This window comes from Nerophis ophidion, linkage group LG12 (genome assembly GCF_033978795.1).
Source record: "Nerophis ophidion isolate RoL-2023_Sa linkage group LG12, RoL_Noph_v1.0, whole genome shotgun sequence".
In the NCBI taxonomy this organism is placed as follows: Eukaryota; Metazoa; Chordata; class Actinopteri; order Syngnathiformes; family Syngnathidae; genus Nerophis; species Nerophis ophidion.
The window spans coordinates 62,822,065-62,842,952 of NC_084622.1; the positions used below are offsets into that span (position 1 = coordinate 62,822,065).

At 41.2% G+C, this 20,888-nt stretch overlaps 1 protein-coding gene across 1 annotated transcript in view; it reads left to right on the forward strand.

Annotated features, from left to right (window-relative positions):
* Positions 1-20,888, forward strand: part of tmtc2b (transmembrane O-mannosyltransferase targeting cadherins 2b) — a 360,692-nt gene that overhangs the window by 323,223 nt on the left and 16,581 nt on the right. Inside the window, exon 11 of the mRNA XM_061917943.1 lies at positions 18,399-18,462. Within this exon, the coding sequence (XP_061773927.1) occupies positions 18,399-18,462 (64 nt within the window). The remainder of the gene's footprint in view (positions 1-18,398; positions 18,463-20,888) is intronic.

Below are 20,888 nucleotides of genomic sequence, written 5' to 3' on the forward strand. Positions count from 1 at the left end.
CTCACTGGATCGGTTCGCAGCCGAGTGTGAAGTGACTGGAATGAGAATCAGCACCTCCAAGTCCGAGTCCATGGTTCTCGCCCGGAAAAGGGTGGAATGCCATCTCCGGGTTGGGGAGGAGACCCTGCCCCAAGTGGAGGAGTTCAAGTACCTAGGAGTCTTGGGAAGTGATGTGCACGCCAGCTTTCTGAGGGATCGCTTGTGCACGCCAGTTTTCCGAGACTCTGTATTTAGTTAGCGCAGGCAGCATGAAGCAGGGCTTTTATTTTGAAGATAGGAAATGTGCAGTCGGCCTTTAGAGTTTTGACGGAAGGGACGGCGCGAGAGTCTGTTGAAATAAAAAGTGTTTCTCGCCTTCCTCTCGGTCATATTTTCATAATAATGATCTTGCAGCAGCCAGCGTCATCTCACAAGACCCTCCGGTACCGTGAATGTCATTTAAGTGACGTCCTGGTGAAGATTGATGATCACTCATTTTTAGGTCTATTTTTTTTAAAAGCCTGGCTGGAGATCGACTGACACACCCCCCGCGGTCGACTGGTAGCTCGCGATCGACGTAATGGGCACCCCTGGGCTAGATATGTCAATACCATCTTTAAAAAGTCAAAAACCTTATTAAAGTTTTCCATACAAAATATTGGTGGCATTACTTACTGCATGCAAAACCCCTTAGTAATAATAATGAATACGTATTATTAAAGACCAAAATGAGGCCACAAACAACATCTTGTTTTGGGCCACACAGCCTACAGCCTGCGCTAAAATACAAACGCCGTATTTTTCGGACTATAAGGCACTTTTAAAATCCTTTCATTTTCTCAAAACTCGACATTGCGCCTTATTAAAGCCTCCTAACGCTCAAAATAATTTTGGTTGTGCTTACCGACTTCGAAGCGATTTTATTTGGTAAATGGTGAAATGATAAGTGTGACCAGCAGATGGCAGTCAAACATAAGAGATATGTGTAGACTGCAAGGTGAATCGCGTAAACAACACCAAAATGTTATATGACGGCGTGGCGCGGTTGGGAGAGTGGCTGTGCCAGCAATCTGAGCGTTCCTGGTTCAATCCCCACCTTCTACTATCCTAGTCACATCTGTTGTATCCATGAGCAAGAAACTTCACCCTTGGTCCTGGTGTGCGCCATCAGTGTGTGAATGTGGAAATAGTGTCAAAGCGCTTTGAGTTCCTTAAAAAAGGGAGAACAGCGCGATGCAAGTACAACCCGTTGAAAAGTATAGTTCCAGGCGCTATAAAATCTATCAAAATGTTTTAGTACGACTTTGGTAAGCTATGAAGCCGCACCGCTTGATGGATTGTACTGTGCTTCAACATACGAGTATTATTATGGTGTGTGTATAGCTCGGTTGGTAGAGTGGCCGTGCCAGCAACTTGAGGGTTGCAGGTTCGATTCCCGCTTCCGCCATCCTAGTCACTGCCGTTGTGTCCTTGGGCAAGACACTTTACCCACGTGCTCCCAGTGCCACCCACACTGATTTAAATGTAACTTAGATATTGGGTTTCACTATGTAAAAGCGCTTTGAGTCACTAGAGAAAAGCGCTATATAAATATAATTCACTATTATGGTGGGTGTATAAGTTAAGACTTTTTATCTTGTGTTTTGTTTCGCTATATTATGCAAAAGCAACTTTTCTTGACTTCTGGTACCTGCTGATCTGTATTTGGGATCTGCATAAGTCCTTAAAATCTACGCGCTTCCGCCTTTGTAGTCAGTGTCGACACCATAATCGATAAGCTTCTTTTTCTCTGTTCTTGTTATGGGACATTCATCCTTCGCTGTTTCCATCTCTTGTATAAAGTAGTGTAAAGTTCTTACTTATATCTGTCAGTAAACTCGCCTTGAAAGCGCTAAAACATACCGGTGTAGTGAGTTTACATTATTCACCCAAGGAACTTTAGTTATTAGAGAGTTCTGGTTGGACGTTTTTTCACAGGACACATTTCCGCCGTTGTCGTTGCACTAGTGAACCACGGATGAGGAGATGCTGCTCCGTTACTTATTTAAGTAACCCGCTTGGGATGGTTTCCTGCTGGCTCCGCTGTGAACGGGACTCTTGCGACTGTGTTGGATCCATTATGGATTGAACTTTCACAGTATCATGTTAGACCCGCTCGACATCCATTGCTTTCCTCCTCTCCAAGGTTCTCATAGTCATCATTGTCACCGACGTCCCACTGGGTGTGAGTTTTCCTTGCCCTTATGTGGGCCTACCGAGGATGTCGTAGTGGTTTGTGCAGCCCTTTGAGACACTAGTGATTTAGGGCTATATAAGTAAACATTGATTGATGATTGATTAAGTAAAGTATGAATGTCATTAAAACAGTTTGCTCCAAATTTTGACATTTCTTTCACTCCCATCCTTGCACGCTACACCGCTACAACAAAGATGACAGCGAGAAGACGCTGCCGAAGATGATCTGTAAAACATAATCCATGCAAAATTTTGACCAAAGAACCACTATTGTATAGACCACAAGGTAGAGTTTACAATCTAGAAAATAAATAATTTGAATGTGCCCTATAATCGACCTGACTAGACCCGCTCATCGACAGTACGCCCTATGATCCGGAAAGTACGGTACATATAAATGCAGAGGTTGCTTTATCCACACTCTCCTGGGTTTACCTCGTACTTACTAGTCTACTTGTCGGATGAAGAACCAAGCGCATGTAGAGATTGACTTGGTGCGGTTCCTGTCCCAGGCTGCAATAGCGCGCCTTGCTCAGCACAACCCCTTATTATCCGGGTTTGTTAGCGCAAGTTCAATTCAACCCAATAATTCTACTGCAATGAAAACCTATTGGGAGACACTCGTGGTCATAAGCGGTGCTCAGGCTTTTCTCTGCCAGCTTGGCCCGGGGCCTGACTTTTTCACAGCTCCCGCTCTTTATGTGTTTACGTTGGGTACGGATGTGGAAAGGCCCCCAGTTGTTAGGAGAAGAGACACTTCTCGGAGAAGGAGGCGAAGCTCTTAAATGTGAAAATGTCTTATCGGCCTCCTGGGGACTTGTGATCATTTTGTTTCCAGACTAGTAATCACATTCTTTCTCCTTTTAATAAGTGTTATGAGTATTTTTTTTTGTCTACATTGACTCTAGTTTGCAGTCTTTTGAACAATAGGCTGTTTAAAACTTATAGGCCATTGGGGGGGTTTTATGTGTCGTTTTATGAGTCAAATTATGTGATATTATACAGTAAGCTATATAATCACAGCCAAGGGAAAGGTTAGCACACACACACACACACATTCTTGCATTTCTTACCTTCTTGAGACCTCCGAATAATGAAAAGGACCACCCTTTCTAGGTATAAAAAGTTTTGTATTTACAACAATAATAACATATTCATACTATGCAAATATAAAAAAGCTTGCTGTGAAAAATGAGTTGGAATTTCACAAGAAAAAGGTCATTTTTCCACAAGAAAAATTTGGCAGTATTATAATAAAAGTCGTAATTTTACTCAACGCAAGTCAAAATTTTTCACAAGAAAAACTGAACGTTTGTGTAAAATCACAATAAAAGTTGGAATTTTACTCGATAACAGTCGCATTTTTACAAGAAAAGCTAAAAACGTCGGCACTTTTATGAAAAGAGTGGTAATTTTACTCGACAAAAGTCACAATTTTATGAGAAAACTTTAGAACGTTGGCTTTATTACAATAATAATCTGAATTTTTACTTGAAAAAATGATGACAAAAGTCATAATTTCACTCAAAAAATATCACTGCTTTTACAAAAAATGTCACTGATTTTACAAGAACAACATAATTGGCGATATTGTGATACAAGTCAGAATTTTATGTGACGAATGTCACCATTTTGTGATAAAAAGTAATAATTTTACAAGAAAATATTGCAATATTACAGAAACAGAAATAATATGAGAAATTGTTCCCAATTTTATAAGAAAGAAATTGACACTGCTTTTAGTTTATGTATTTCTTTATGTTTGGTTTGTAATTGGTTTTTAATTGTATTATTTACTTCAAGTTATTACAGTATGTCTCAGTATATATATTTTGTTTTTATTTTTGTATTAATTTGAGCCAAAGGAGGCACATTTCAATGTCTTATACACACTTGTTATTTTATATGTAGACCAGAGGGGGAGCACTTTAAAAATCGACACTCAGTTGATTTGAAAAATCCCTCCTTTTTTGTGACCACCCTTATTTTGATAGATTTCAAAACCAGGGGTGCAAATGAGACATTTTCTCTTAGATGCAATGGTTTTCTATGTTGGGACCATGAGGTCAAATTGCAGCATATCTGAACGATTACTATGCAAATACAATAAAAATGCTTACGGTGAAAAATGAGTTGGAATTTTATAAGAAAAAATTTCACATTTCCACAAGAAAAACTCGGAATTTTGGCAGTATTATAATAAAAGTCGTGATTTTACTCAACGCAAGTCAAATTTTTTCACAAGAAAAACTGAACGTTTGTGTGAAATTACAATAAAAGTTGGAATTTTACTCGATAACAGTGGCATTTTTACAAGAAAAGCTGAAAATGTCAGCACTTTTATGAAAAGAGTGGTAATTTTACTCGACAAGAGTCACAATTTTATGAGAAAACTTTAGAACGTTGGCAATATTACAATAATAATCTGAATTTTTACTTGAAAAAATGATGACAAAAGTCATAATTTCACTCAACAAATGTCACTGATTTTACAACAAATTTCACTGATTTTACAAGAACAACATAATTGGCAATATTGTGATACAAGTCCGAATTTTATGTGACGAATGTCACCATTTTGTAATAAAAAGTAATAATTTTACAAGAAAATATTGCAATATTACAGAAACAGAAATAATATGAGAAATTGTTCCCAATTTTATAAGAAAGAAATTGACACTGCTATTAGTTCATTTATGTATTTCTTTATGTTTGGTCTGTAATTGGTTTTTAATTGTATTATTTACTTCAAGTTATTACAGTGTCTCAGTATACATATTTTGTTTTTAATTTTGTATTAATTTGAGCCAAAGGAGGCGCATTTCAATGTCTTATACACACTTGTTATTTTATATGTAGACCAGAGGGGGAGCACTTTAAAAATCGACACTCAGTTGATTTGAAAAATCCCTCCTTTTTTGTGACCACCCTTATTTTGATAGATTTCAAAACCAGGGGTGCAAATGAGACATTTTCTCTTAGATGCAATGGTTTTCTATGTTGGGACCATGAGGTCAAATTGCAGCATATCTGAACGATTACTATGCAAATACAATAAAAATGCTTACTGTGAAAAATGAGTTGGAATTTTACAAGAAAAAATTTCACATTTCCACAAGAAAAACTCGGAATTTTGGCAGTATTATAATAAAAGTTGTGATTTTACTCAACGCAAGTCAAATTTTTTCACAAGAAAAACTGAACGTTTGTGTAAAATCACATTAAAAGTTGGAATTTTACTCGATAACAGTCGCATTTTTACAAGAAAAGCTAAAAATGTCGGCACTTTTATGAAAAGAGTGGTAATTTTACTCGACAAAAGTCACAATTTTATGAGAAAACTTTAGAACGTTGGCAATATTACAATAATAATCTGAATTTTTACTTAACAAAATAATGACAAAAGTTAAATTTTTACTCCAAAAATGTCACAAATTTTATAAGAACAACAACATAATTGGCAATATTGTGATACAAGTCAGAATTTTATGTGACAAATATCACCATTTGCATTAAAAGGTATTAATTTTACAAGAAAATATTGCGATATTACAGAAATAGAAATAAAATGAGAAATTGTTCTCAATTTTATAAGAAAGAAGTCGACACTGCTTTTAGTTCATTTATTTATTTATTTATGTTTGGTTTGTAATTGGTTTGTAATTTTACTATTTACTTCAAGTTATTACAGTATGTCTCAATATACAAATATATATTTTTTATTAATTTGGGCCAAAGGGGGCACGTTTCAATTTCTTCCACGCACTTGTTATTTCATATGTTGACCAGAGGGGGAGCACTTTTAAAAATCGACACACGGTCAATTTGAAAAATACCTTCTTTTTGGGACCACCCTTATTTTGATAGATTTCACCACCAGGGGTGCAAATGAGACATTCTCTCTTAGATGCAATGGTTTTCCGTATTGGGACCATGATTTATGTCCTAACTCATATGGAAGGTACTTTTCCTTGTTGATGTCTCAAGAAGGGTAGAAATACAAGAACACACACACACAGTATGCACTTGCAGTTCACTTATTATATGAATTCCATTCCCATAGCCCAGGTGTTGTTTATCATGTCAAATTGCAGCATATCTGAACGATTACTATGCAAAAACAATAACAATTTTTATTGTGAAAAATGAGTTGGGATTTTACAAGAAAAAATGTCACATTTCCACAAGAAAAACTCTGAATTTTGGCAGTATTCTAATAAAAGTCGTAAGTTTACTCAACGCAAGTCAAATTTTTTCTCAAGAAAAACTGAACGTTTGTGTAAAATTACAATAAAAGTTGGAATGGTATTCGGTAACAGTCGCAATTTTACAAGAAAAGCTAAAAACGTCGGCACTTTTATGAAAAGAGTGGTCATTTTACTCGACAAAAGTCACAATTTTATGAGAAAACTTTAGAATGTTGGCAATATTACAATAATAATCGGAATTTTTACTTGGAAAATTATGACAAAAGTCATAATTTCCCTCAAAAAACGTCACCATTTTTCCAAGAACAGCAACATAATTGGCAATATTGTGATACAAGTCAGAATTTTATGTGACAAATACCACCATTTTGCATAAAAAATTCATAATTCTACAAGAAAATATTGAACATTACAAAAACAGAAATAAAATGAGATTGTTCCCAATTTTATAAGAAATAAGTCAACACTGCTTTTAGTTCATTTCTTTCTTTCTTTATATTTGGTTTGTAATTGGTTTTTAATTTTAATATTTACTTCAAGTTATTACAGTTTGTCTCAATATACATGTTTATTTTATTTTGTAATACAATTTTGGCTTTAGGGGGCACATTCCAATTTCTTTCACACATTTGTTATTTCATATGTTGGCCATAGGGGTAGCACTTCAGATTTGTACACACACTTGTTATTTCATATGTTGACCAGAGGGGGAGCACGTTTAAAACCGACACACTTTTGTGTTAGGTTGGTCCTTTTTGGGACCACCCTAGTTTTGATGGATTTCACCACTCACCAACCACATGTACTTGCAGTTCACCTATCATATGAATTCCCATCCCGTAGCCCATGTGTTGTTTATTAGGTCAAATCGCAGCGTATCTGAACGATTGCGAGCATGTCATGATGTTAGCTATGCCAATTTGATCCCGTTTGGCTTGGTATCAGCTCCTGTGCAAAATGATACTTCACATTGCGAAGTACATCTTTAATTATATATCTGTATCTAATGTTTAGTTGGCTTACACAAAAGTACATGTTTAACAGACAGGACCTCCATGGTTTTCATCCGAATACCAATTTGTTCACGCGGTATCAGCGTCATGCATCAAGTAACACCGTTTGCGCAGCAATTTGTATTTGTCTGGAGTTGATAAAGCATCTGTAAAACAAGATGTCCGAATAAGAAGATCAGTTCTTCGGCAGTTCATTTGTCTCCCGTGTCTCGCGGGTTCCGTACACGAGACACTTGTTTGTATGTTTGGCAACCATTGCCGTTTACATTCCTCACTTCACTGCAGTCTGGCAGCCTTTAGAACCTTCCTGATCTCCTTCAGTCGTGTGTTTAGTACCTCTCCAGTCGAAGGGTTGAGCAAGAAAATCTCCGTTTTTTTTCCCCCACATGGCTGTTTCTTAATCAGCTGGCAAACAAACCATATGGTTGTGGTTTAATGAAAAATCCACATTTGTGAAAAATGAATAATCCAGTAAATCGGGTTGTCGGCATCTTGATTACTTTTATATGTGAAAGCATGACGAGGTAGAACAAAATAATTATATTCAGTTATTTATAGTAGATTAAATGATATACATATTATTTACTCACAATTTACAGATTTTAGGTACTATCACATGCTACATCACTTCACTGCAGTCTGGCAGCCTTTAGAACCTTCCTGATCTCCTTCAGTCGTGTGTTTAGTACCTCTCCAGTCGACTTCTGCCAAAAGTAGTGAAGGGTTGAGCAAGAAAATCTCCGTTTTTTTTCCCCCACGTGGCTGTTTCTTAATCAGCTGGCAAACAAACCATATGGTTGTGGTTTGATGAAAAATCCACATTTGTGAAAAATGAATAATCCAGCAAATCGGATTGTGGGCATCTTGATTACTTTTATATGTGAAAGCATGACGAGGTAGAACAAAATAGTTGTATTCAGTTATTTATAGTAGATTAAATGATATACATATTATTTACTCACAATTTACAGATTTTAGGTACTATCACATGCTACATGGTATTATTTCTAGTACCTTCTTTTCCAGGTGTGCCAAGATGATACTAAGGATGTGCCATAACTTGTACACTCGTGGTCAAATGTTTACATACACTTGTAAAGAACATAATGTAATGGCCGTCTTGAGTTTCCAATATTTTCTACAACTCTTATGTTTTTGTGATGGAGTAATTGGAGCAAATACTTGTTGGTCACCAAAATTATTCATGAAGTTTGGTTCATTTATCAATGTATTATGGGTTCAACTGAAAATGTGACCAAATCTTCTGGGTCAACAGTATACATGCAGCAATGTTGATATTTGGTTACAAGTTACATGGTGTAATGATAAGTGTGACCAGTAGATGGAAGTCAAACATAAGAGATGTGTGTAGACTGCACTATGATTCAATATGACTCAAGTAAACAATGCCAACATTGTATATGTTCCATTGAAAATATTAGAATTGATTGATTGATTGATACATTTATTAGTAGATTGCACAGTTCAGTACATATTCCGTACAATTGACCACTAAATGGTAACACCCCAATAAGTTTTTCAACTTAAGTCGGGGTCCACGTTAATCATTTCATGGTAGAAATATATACTATCAGCATAATACAGTCATCACACAGGTTAATCATCATAGTATATACATTGAATTATTGACATTATTTACAATCAATTATTTACAAACCAAAACATTACACATGGCGCTCGAATATCCATCAAAATGTTTTAGTACGACTTTGGTAAGCTATGAAGATGCACCGCTTGGCGTGCTACAACATACGGGTAATATGGTGTGTGTGTGTGTGTGTGTGTGTAAGGTAAGACATATGATCTGGCGTTTTGTTTCGCAATATTATGCAAAAGCAACTTTCCTTACCTTCTGGTACCTGCTGCTCTGTATTTGGGATCTGCATAAATCCTGAAAAATTGCGCGGGTCCGCCTTTGCAGTCCGTGTCGATAAGCTTCTTCTTTTTCTCTATCGTCTTGTTATGTGACATTCATCCTCCGCTGTTGCCATTTCTAATATAAAGTAGTGTAAAGTTCTTACTTATATCTGTCAGTAAACTCGCCATGAAAATGCTAAACCAGACTTATTAAAGTGCTTTGAAAGCACTAAAGCATACCTATATAAGCATACATATTATCCAGCGTTTTTTTTCGCAATATTATGCAAAATCAACTTTTCTTACCTTCTGGTACCTGCTGATCTGTATTTGGGATCTGCATAAATCCTGAAAAATTGCGCGGGGTCCGCCTTTGCAGCCCGTGTCGATAAGCTTTTTCTTTTTCTCTATCGTCTTGTTATGGGACATTCATCCTCCAATGTTGCCATTTCTAATATAAAGTAGCTGTTGTGTTTTGAGCAAGGAGTTGACCCCAAGATGCAGAGACGGAAGGCAAGGTTAAATCACAAAAATAAGTTGTCTTTAATAAGTACAAAAAGGGTTAACTAAAGGCGATGGGGCAGAAGTGCACACCATGGAAGTACAAAACAGAAGGAGGACCCTCGGTGGTCCAACTAAAAAACTTCTCTCAATTACTGAGGAACTAGGGACCAAAAACAAGAGGTAAGGAATGATGATAAAAGAGCGACAACGTACCAAGTTTGAGGATGCGAGTCAGGCATGAGCACATGGAAAGCACAGTTGTCAATAACCGGCAAGGAGCAGCTGGCTGTGATGAATTTATATAGTACCGGGCAGCGATTAGTCGCAGGTGTGCCTCGCTGGAACTAATGGATAGAGAAGAAACTGACACAAAAGGCAGCAAGGAGAAGACAGGGAAATAACAAAAACACAACAGTAGCGTAAAGTTTTTACTTATATCCGTCAATAAACTCGCCATGAATTGATTAACGTGGAATAGTTGAAAAACTTATTCGGGTGTTACCATTTAGTGGTCAATTGTACGGAATATGTACTGAACTGTGCAATCTACTAATAAAAGTATCAATCAATCAATGAAAGCACTAAAACATACCGGTGTAGTGAGTTTTACTTTATTTACCCAAGGAACTTTCTGGTCTGTGAAGTGAATTTGAAGTGAATTATATTTATATAGCGCTTTTCTCTAGTGACTCAAAGCGCTTTACATAGTGAAACCCAATATCTAAGTTAAAAAAAATTTTTAAACCAGTGTGGGTGGCACTGGGAGCAGGTGGGTAAAGTGTCTTGCCCAAGGACACAACGGCAGTGACTAGGATGGCGGAAGCGGGAATCGAACCTGCAACCCTCAACTTGCTGGCACGGCCGCTCTACCAACCGAGCTATGCCGCCCCACAGGAGTCATTTGCCATGGGCAAGGACCCTATTGAATCTGCTGTGTTTTATTATTATTATTTTTTTTTTCTTTCTTCCGCACCTACGCGCTGTAATTTGACCCCCTTAACATGCTTCAAAACTCACCAAATTTGACACACACGTCGGCCTCGCATGCCTTCCCAAGTTATTAGGCAGCCAAACCAGAAAAATCAAAATTGCGCGCTAGCGCCCCCTTGGAAGAAAAAAAAAACAGACTGCTTGTAACTTCCGTTAGGAATGTCGTAGAGACATGAAACAAAAACCTCTATGTAGGTCTGACTTAGACCTACATTTCCAATAAAAAAACGTCTATACCTAAAATCAACAGAAATTTTGCAAAAACTCATTCAAAGCAAAATTTTCGCAAAAAATGCTATTTTTGCCTCTTTGAGCTGTAATTTGACCCCCTTAAAATGCTTCAAAACTCACCAAACTTGGCACACACATCAGGACTGGCAGAAATTGCGATATAGTGAAAAAACTAAACCTTAAAACTCAAAATTGTGCTCTATTGCAATTTTTGAATAAAACACAGAAAAAACAGCTCCTAGGAAGAGGAAACAGATAAAACTGCTTGTAACTTCTGGTAGGAATGTCAGACAGACATGAAACAAAAACCTCAATGTAGGTCTCACTTAGACCTACATTTTGATAATTGGCATCTTTCAGTTAAAATCAACAGGAAGTTAAAAATTACCCCTTCAAAATAAACGTTTTGTAAAAAGCCGTCACCTTTTTCAAACGTCAACTCCTCCCAGTGCGTTTGTCGTTTCGACAAAACTGCTTGTAACTTCTGTTAGGAATGTCGTACAGACATGAAACAAAGACCTTTATGTAGGTCTGACTTAGACCAGGGCTTGGCAGCGGCCAAAGGGGGACCCGACCAACGTTGCTTGCAACTTTAATTTGTAATTGAATCACCTGTTTATTTTTCAACAAGTTTTTATTTATTTTTATATCTTTTTTTCCAAATAGTTCAAGAAAGACCACTACAAATGAGCAATATTTTGCACTGTTATACAATTTAATAAATCAGAAACTGATGACATAGTGCTGTATTTTACTTCTTTTTTCGACCAAAAATGCTTTGCCCTGATTAAGGGGTACTTGAATTAAAAAAATGTTCACAGGGGGTACATCACTGAAAAAAGGTTGAGAACCACTGATGTACACCATAAAGAAGTGTTTTTAATTCAGAGAAAAAATAATACTTATGTGATTCCTTTAATGTGCCATATAATTATATATATATAAAAAAAGATAAAAAATAGACCATTCATCGGCAGTGCGCCTAATAATCCGGTGCGCCCTATGGTCCGTAAAATACCATAATTATTTCCCTTAATCTTGCTTCAGTGGTAAAAAAAAAAAAAACTTGCATTAAAGATACATTAATGTTTATGTCAGTGGAAACCTGGTTATTCTCAAACGCGGTTGCCCTTTTACCCGGAACATTAAAATAAACGGGTCAGTTTATAATGGAGCACTACATCCAACATGAAAGCTGGCCTCCTTTGATCAGCAGAAATAAAGGAGCTCCACCACCAGCCACCAAAACCCCTCTGTCCTTGACTATGTCAAAAAAAAAAAAAAAAAATGCACAATTGTTACCATCAGTGAAAAGCACACAGTTGAATTTAAGAACGCTAAAAAAAAAAATACCAAGATAAATTGTGTCATAAATCATGCATGACAGCCTGATATTAGACGAGTGGATTACGATGTTTAAAAGTCGACGTTTTACTGTGATGTTATGTGTTTTTATGCTAGCATGTCACGCTTTCCAATACGATTGATTGATTGAAACTTTTATTAGTCGATTGCACAGTACAGTACATCCATCCATCCATTTTGTCCCTTTTGGGGTCGTGGGGGGGGTCGCTGGAGCCTATCTCAGCTGCAATCGGGCGGAAGGCGGGGTACACCCTAGACCAGTGGTTCTCAAATGGGGGTACGCGTGAGAATTAAGTTGATGAATCCAGATGGATCTCTATTATCAATCAATCAATCAATCAATGTTTATTTATATAGCCCCAAATCACAAATGTCTCAAAGGACTGCACAAATCATTACGACTACGACATCCTCGGAAGAACCCACAAAAGGGCAAGGAAAACTCACACCCAGTGGGCAGGGAGAATTCACATCCAGTGGGACGCCAGTGACAATGCTGACTATGAGAAACCTTGGAGAGGACCTCAGAAGTGGGCAACCCCCCCCTCTAGGGGACCGAAAGCAATGGATGTGGAGCGGGTCTAACATGATACTGTGAAAGTTCAATCCATAGTGGCTCCAACACAGCCGCGAGAGTTCAGTTCAAAGCGGATCCAAGACAGCAGCGAGAGTCCCGTCCACAGGAGACCATCTCAAGCGGAGGCGGATCAGCAGCGTAGAGATGTCCCCAATCCATCCTGGGTCCCGACGAGCGGTCCATCCTGGGTCTCGACTCTGGACAGCCAGTACTTCATCCATGGTTATCGGACCGGACCCCCTCCACAAGGGAGGGGGGGGACATAGGAGAAAGAAAAGAAGCGGCAGATCAACTGGTCTAAAAAGGAGGTCTATTTAAAGGCTAGAGTATACTGATGAGTTTTAAGGTGAGACTTAAATGCTTCTACTATTACAATCCCCAAAGAGAGCACTTTAACTTGATGATTACTTCTATGTGTAGAAATCTTTATTTATAATTGAATCACTTGTTTATTTTTCAACAAGTTCGTAGTTATTTTTATATCTTTTTTTTTCCAAATAGTTCAAGAAAGACCACTACAAATGAGCAATATTTTGCACTGTTGTACAATTTAATAAATCAGAAACTGATGACATAGTGCTGTATTTTACTTCTTTAGCTCTTTTTTTACAACTAAAATTGCTTTTCTCTGATTAGGGGGTACTTGAATTAAAAAAAATGTTCACAGGGGGTACATCACTGAAAAAAGGTTGAGAACCACTGCCCTGGACAAGTCGCCACCTCAGCGCAGGGCCAACACAGATAGACAGACAACATTCACACACTAGGGACCATTAATGTTGCCAATCAACCTATCCCCAGGTGCATGTTTTTGGAGGTGGGAGGAAGCCGGAGTACCTGGACATGCAAACTCCACACAGAAAGATCCCAAGCCCGGGATTGAACCCAGGACTACTCAGGACTAGGGGTTGGGTATCAAGTATCGAGTATCGATTGGAACCGGGACTAACTTTCCGATTCTCCCGGAATCGTTCAAAAGTTTAAATTTCGATTCCTAGTTTCGATACCCAGTCCACCGACCGGAAGAAGAAGCCGCTGAACACCAACGAAGAAGCGCCCACCGCCGGAAGTGTTAGCATAGCCGAGCCTATGTAGCCGAGCGTCGGCGGTCAAAAGTGTGGCTTTATTTTACTCAACAAAATTAAATATCGGCGAAATGTAACACGTGCGACAGGACTGTTTCGTGCTTATGAGGGTGCACGTCGAACATGATGAAGCACCTCCGAGTTCATAGAGTACAAATAATTGCGTCTGCCTCTTCCTCTGGCTCTGGCTCCGACGCCCAGCCTGGCACCTCAGTGACTGCACTGCAGTCTGAATCAGGTTAAGTAAAACAACATATATGCAATGATTAATGTGTTTCGCGCCAACGTTGAGGCAGCTAAACAAATTAGCCCGCGTATTTTTTCGTAGACAATCTACAACCTGCACACCAGGCTCCGCCATGTGCTCAGCGTACTCCGTTCACCGTAGCGGCAATGGGGAAGATGTCGGTGCCACAGACGGGAAAGTGCCACAGAAAGGTCACTGCACACACGGTCAAAAGACTGCATCCCTTTTCAGAGGTGGAATCTCCAACATTTAGGTTAGTTAAGCAATAGCATTAGAGCTAAGCTAATTGATACTGGGCTAAACAGTAACAGCAACATTACATGTTTGTTTATGTTTGACGTGATACGGTGAAAAGTCTCAACCCAAAATACAGTACATACCACCAGGGACTACCTGGCAAACACAGGAATAATCGGAATCGAGAATCGTCAGGAATCGGAATCGAAACAAAGAATCGGAATCGTTCCAATTCAAACGATACCCAACCCTACTCAGGACCTTCGTATTGTGAGGCACATGCACTAACCCCTGTTTCACCGTGCTGCCCCATTGTTTACGTGTCCAATAAAGATTTGATTAATTTATGAGGGCTCAGTTGTGATTCACTATAATAGAACCCCACAGCGCACTGGACTCCAGTTAATTGAAATACCACAAGACTGGATATTGTTCAGATAAGACGGAGGGGGGGATGGGGACTTAAACGGTGGCATTGTTGTGTGTGGACGGGTGGGATTACCCTGGATACCATCCATCCATCCATTTTCTACCGCTTATTCCCTTTTGGGGTCGCGGGGGGCGCTGGCGCCTATCTCAGCTACAATCGGGCGGAAGGCGGGGTACACCCTGGACAAGTCGCCACCTCATCGCAAGGCCAACACAGATAGACAGACAACATTCACACACTAGGGCCAATTTAGTGTTGCCAATCAACCTATCCCCAGGTGCATGTCTTTGGAAGTGGGAGGAAGCCGGAGTACCCGGAGGGAACCCACGCAGTCACGGGGAGAACATGCAAACTCCACACAGAAAGATCCCGAGCCTGGATTTGAACCCAGGACTGTAGGACCTTCGTATTGTGAGGCAGACGCACTAACCCCTCTGCCACCGTGAAGCCTTAGTATAATCAGGGCTTTAGTCCCACAAGGAAACTCTTAATTTAATTGTCGACTTGCCACTATCTTATGGACAAAGGTAAAACTATGAATCAGTGAACATAATGTTTACTCTGAAGAGTGTACAGCAAACCATGTACTGATATGACCAAATCCAAACAACCTTTTCCACCTGTTTTGCAAAAAAATGGGAAAAAGAGTCAACACAAATTCCAGTGAAGGTTGGACTCCGCCAAGGCTGCCCTTTGTCACCGACTCTGTTCATAACTTTTATGGACAGAGTTTCTAGGCACAGTCAGGGCATTGAGGGGATCTGGTTTGGTGACCGCAGGATTAGGTCTCTGCTTTTTGCAGATGATGTGGTCCTGATGGCTTCATCTGACCAGGATCTTCAGCTTTCACTGGATCGGTTCGCAGCCGAGTGTAAAGCGACCTGTATAAGAATCCGCACCTCCAAGTCCGAGTCCATGGTTCTCGCCCGGAAAAGGGTGGAGTGCCATCTCCGGGTTGGGGAGGAGACCCTGCCCCAAGTGGAGGAGTTCAAGTACCTAGGAGTCTTGTTCACGAGTGAGGGAAGAATGGATCGTGAGATCGACAGGCGGATCGGTGCGGCGTCTTCAGTAATGCAGACGTTGTATCGATCCGTTGTGGTAAAGAAGGAGCTGGGCCAAAATTTACCGGTCGATCTACGTTCCCATCCTCACCTATGGTCATGAGCTTTGGGTCATGACCGAAAGGATAAGATCACGGGTACAAGCGGCCCAAATGAGTTTGGGTCTCTCCCTTAGAGATAGGGTGAGAAGCTCTGCCATCCGGGAGGAACTCAAAGTAAAGCCGCTGCTCCTTCACATCGACAGGAGCCAGATGAGGTGGTTCGGGCATCTGGTCAGGATGCCACCCGAACACCTCCCTAGGGAGGTGTTTAGGGCACGTCCAACCGGTAGGAGGCCACGGGGAAGACCCAGGACACGTTGGGAAGACTATGTCTCCCGGCTGGCCTGGGAACGCCTCGGGATCCCCCGGGAAGAGCTAGACGAAGTGGCTGGGGAGAGGGAAGCCCTCTGCTTTGGCTGCTGCCCCCGCGACCCAACCTCAAATAAGCGGAAGAAGATGGATGGACAAATGGTCACACATAAGTCCATATTCAGTACAATTGACCACTAAATGGTAACACCCGAATAAGTCTTTCAACTTCTTTAAGTTTCTTGTTTAAGTAGTCCACGGTAATCAATTCATGGTAATATAAGGAGACCCTGCCCCAAGTGGAGGAGTTCAAGTACCTAGGAGTCTTGTTCACGAGTGGGGGAAGAGTGGATCGTGAGATCGACAGGCGGATCGGTGCGGCGTCTTCAGTAATGCGGACGTTGTATCGATCCGTTGTGGTGAAGAAGGAGCTGAGCCGGAAGGCAAAGCTCTCAATTTACCGGTCGATCTACGTTCCCATCCTCACCTATGGTCATGAGCTTTGGGTCATGACCGAAAGGATAAGATCACGGGTACAAGCGGCCCAAATGAGTTTCCAGGTCTCTCCCTTAGAGATAGGGTGAGAAGCTCTGCCACCCGGGAGGAACTCAAAGTAAAGCCGCTGCTCCTTCACATCGAGAGGAGCCAGATGAGGTGGTTCGGGCATCTGGTCAGGATGCCACCCGAACGCCTCCCTAGGGAGGTGTTTAGGGCACGTCCAACCGGTAGGAGGCCACGGGGAAGACCCAGGACACGTTGGGAAGACTATGTCTCCCGGCTGGCCTGGGAACGCCTCGGGATCCCCCGGGAAGAGCTTGACGAAGTGGCTGGGGAGAGGGAAGCCCTCTGCTTTGGTTGCTGCCCCCGCGACCCAACCTCAAATAAGCGGAAGAAGATGGATGGACAAATGGTCACACATAAGTACATATTCAGTACAATTGACCACTAAATGGTAACACCCGAATAAGTCTTTCAACTTCTTTAAGTTTCTTGTTTAAGTAGTCCACGTTAATCAATTCATGGTCATATAAGGAGACCCTGCCCCAAGTGGAGGAGTTCAAGTACCTAGGAGTCTTGTTCACGAGTGAGGGAAGAGTGGATCGTGAGATCGACAGGCGGATCGGTGCGGCGTCTTCAGTAATGCGGACGTTGTACCGATCCGTTGTGGTGAAGAAGGAGCTGAGCCGGAAGGCAAAGCTCTCAATTTACCGGTCGATCTACGTTCCCATCCTCACCTATGGTCATGAGCTTTGGGTCATGACCGAAAGGATAAGATCACGGGTACAAGCGGCCCAAATGAGTTTCCAGGTCTCTCCCTTAGAGATAGGGTGAGAAGCTCTGCCATCCGGGAGGAACTCAAAGTAAAGCCGCTGCTCCTCCACATCGAGAGGAGCCAGATGAGGTGGTTCGGGCATCTGGTCAGGATGCCACCCGAACGCCTCCTTAGGGAGGTGTTTAGGGCACGTCCAACCGGTAGGAGGCCACGGGGAAGACCCAGGACACGTTGGGAAGACTATGTCTCCCGGCTGGCCTGGGAACGCCTCGGGATCCCCCGGGAAGAGCTAGACGAAGTGGCTGGGGAGAGGGAAGTCTGGGTTTCCCTGCTTAGGCTGTTGCCCCCGCGACCCGACCTCGGATAAGCGGAAGATGATGGATGGATGGATGGATGGTAATATAACACTTGCTGTAAACAAGAATGTGTGATAAATTGACCGAGTCAGCCGTAGTTCCAGAATCCAGGACTCAATTAGCAAACAAAGTGCTCACGCTGCATTCCTGGGTTGTGATGATGTTATCGAGGGACTGATCCTATCGTATAGAAAGATGCTATCCGATGAGAACAAAATCAGGCAACCTTTCTCATCTCTGGTTCTTGCCCCTCTTACCGCCCACTGTTATTTTCTCCGTGACCCCCAAGCAGCCGTAAACACAGCAGGTTCAAGGCCTCCTCTGAGGATGCGGGTAATAAAGATGAGTAATGGCTGCGTCTTTCTGTTTTCCCTTTTAGACAAGCCAGTCTGAATGAGGCAGCTGAGAAGTATTACGGACAAGCGGCAAGCCTGAGACCAAACGTGAGTACAGACCACGGATAATCATCATCAGGACTATTGCACCTGATAGATCAGAGTTTCTTAACCATAGACGTTTCTAATCTCATGGCTGTCTTGAGTTTCCAATATTTTCTACAACTCTTATTTTTTTTGTGACGGAGTGATTGGAGCACATGCTTGTTGGTTACAAAAAAAAAAATATTCATAAAGTTTGGTTCTTTTATGGATTTATTATGGGTCTACTGAAAATGTGACCAAATCTGCTGGGTCAAAAGTGTACGGACAGCAATGTTAATATCTGCTTACATGTCCCTTGGCAAGTTTCATTGCAATAAGGTGCTTTTGGTAGCCATCCACAAGCTTCTGGCAAGCTTCTGCCTGAATTTTTGACCACTCTTCTTGACAAATGTTGGTGCAGTCCAGCTAAATTTATTGGTTTTCTGTCATGGACTTGTTTCTTCCGCATTGTCCACACGTTTAAGTCAGGACTTTGGGAAAGCCATTTCAAAACCTTAGTTCTAGCCTGATTTAACCATTCCTTTGCCACTTTTTGGGGTCATTGTCCTGTTGGAACACCCAACTGCGCCCAAGACCCAACCTCCGGGCTGAGGATTTTAGGTTGTCTTGAAGAATTTGGAGGTAATACTCCCTTTTCATTGTCCCATTTACTCTCTGTAAAGCACCAGTTCCATTGGCAGCAAAACAGCCCCAGAGCATAATACTACCACCACCATGCTTGGTGGTAGGATGGGTGTTCCCGGGATTAAATGCCTCACCAACACGCCGGACTGTAGTCAGTTGGAAGCGTGTCTTAATGAAATTAAACAATGGATGTCCGCTAACTTTTTGCAACTTAATGCCAAAAAAACGGAAATGCTGATTATCGGTCCTGCTAGACACCGACCTCTATTTAATAATACAACTTTAACATTTGACAACCAAATAATAAAACAAGGTGACTCTGTAAAAAATCTGGGTATTATCTTCGACTCAACTCTCTCCTTTGAGTCACACATTAAAAGCGTTACTAAAACGGCCTTCTTTCATCTCCGCAATATCGCTAAAATTCGCTCCATTCTGTCCACTAAAGACGCTGAGATCATTATCCATGCGTTTGTTACGTCTCGTCTCGATTACTGTAACGTATTATTTTCGGGTCTCCCCATGTCTAGCATTAAAAGATTACAGTTGGTACAAAATGCGGCTGCTAGACTTTTGACAAGAACAAGAAAGTTTGATCATATTACACCTGTACTGGCTCACCTGCACTGGCTTCCTGTGCACTTAAGATGTGACTTTAAGGTTTTACTACTTACGTATAAAATACTACACGGTCTAGCTCCAGCCTATCTTGCCGATTGTATTGTACCATATGTCCCGGCAAGAAATCTGCGTTCAAAAGACTCCGGCTTATTAGTGATTCCTAGAGCTCAAAAAAAGTCTGCGGGCTATAGAGCGTTTTCCGTTCGGGCTCCAGTACTCTGGAATGCCCTCACGGTAACAGTTCGAGATGCTACCTCAGTAGAAGCATTTAAGTCTCATCTTAAAACTCATCTGTATACTCTAGCCTTTAAATAGACCTCCTTTATAGACCAGTTGATCTGCCGCTTGTTTTCTTTCTCCTATGTCCCCCCCTCCCTTGTGGAGGGGGTCCGGTCCAATGACCATGGATGAAGTACTGACTGTCCAGAGTCGAGACCCAGGATGGACCGCTCGTCGGGACCCAGGATGGACCGCTCGCCTGTATCGGTTGGGCACATCTCTACGCTGCTGATCCGCTTGAGATGGTTTCCTGTGGACGGGACTCTCACTGCTGTCTTGGAGCCACTATGGATTGAACTTTCACAGTATCATGTTAGACCCGCTCGACATCCATTGCTTTCGGTCTCCTAGAGTGGGGGGGTTGCCCACATCTGAGGTCCTCTCCAAGGTTTCTCATAGTCAGCATTGTCACTGGCGTCCCACTGAATGTGAATTCTCCCTGCCCACTGGGTGTGAGTTTTCCTTGCCCTTTTGTGGGTTCTTCCGAGGATGTTGTAGTCGTAATGATTTGTGCAGTCCTTTGAGACATTTGTGATTTGGGGCTATATAAATAAACATTGATTGATTGATTTTCTCCTCCAATCCTATTGCTGGGTATTGTGGCCAAACAACTCAATTTTTGTTTCATCTGACCACAGAACTTTGCTTCCGAAGGTCTTATCTTTGTCCATGTGATGTTAGATGAAACATTTCTTTTGCCATATTGCCCAGCCCTAGTTGATACTGTTACCTGATTGGCTGTAAGCGTGTCAATCAATCAATCAATGTTTATTTATATAGCCCCAAATCACAAATGTCTCAAAGGACTGCACAAATCATTACGACTACAACATCCTCGGAAGAACCCACAAAAGGGCAAGGAAAACTCACACCCAGTGGGCAGGGAGAATTCACATTCAGTGGGA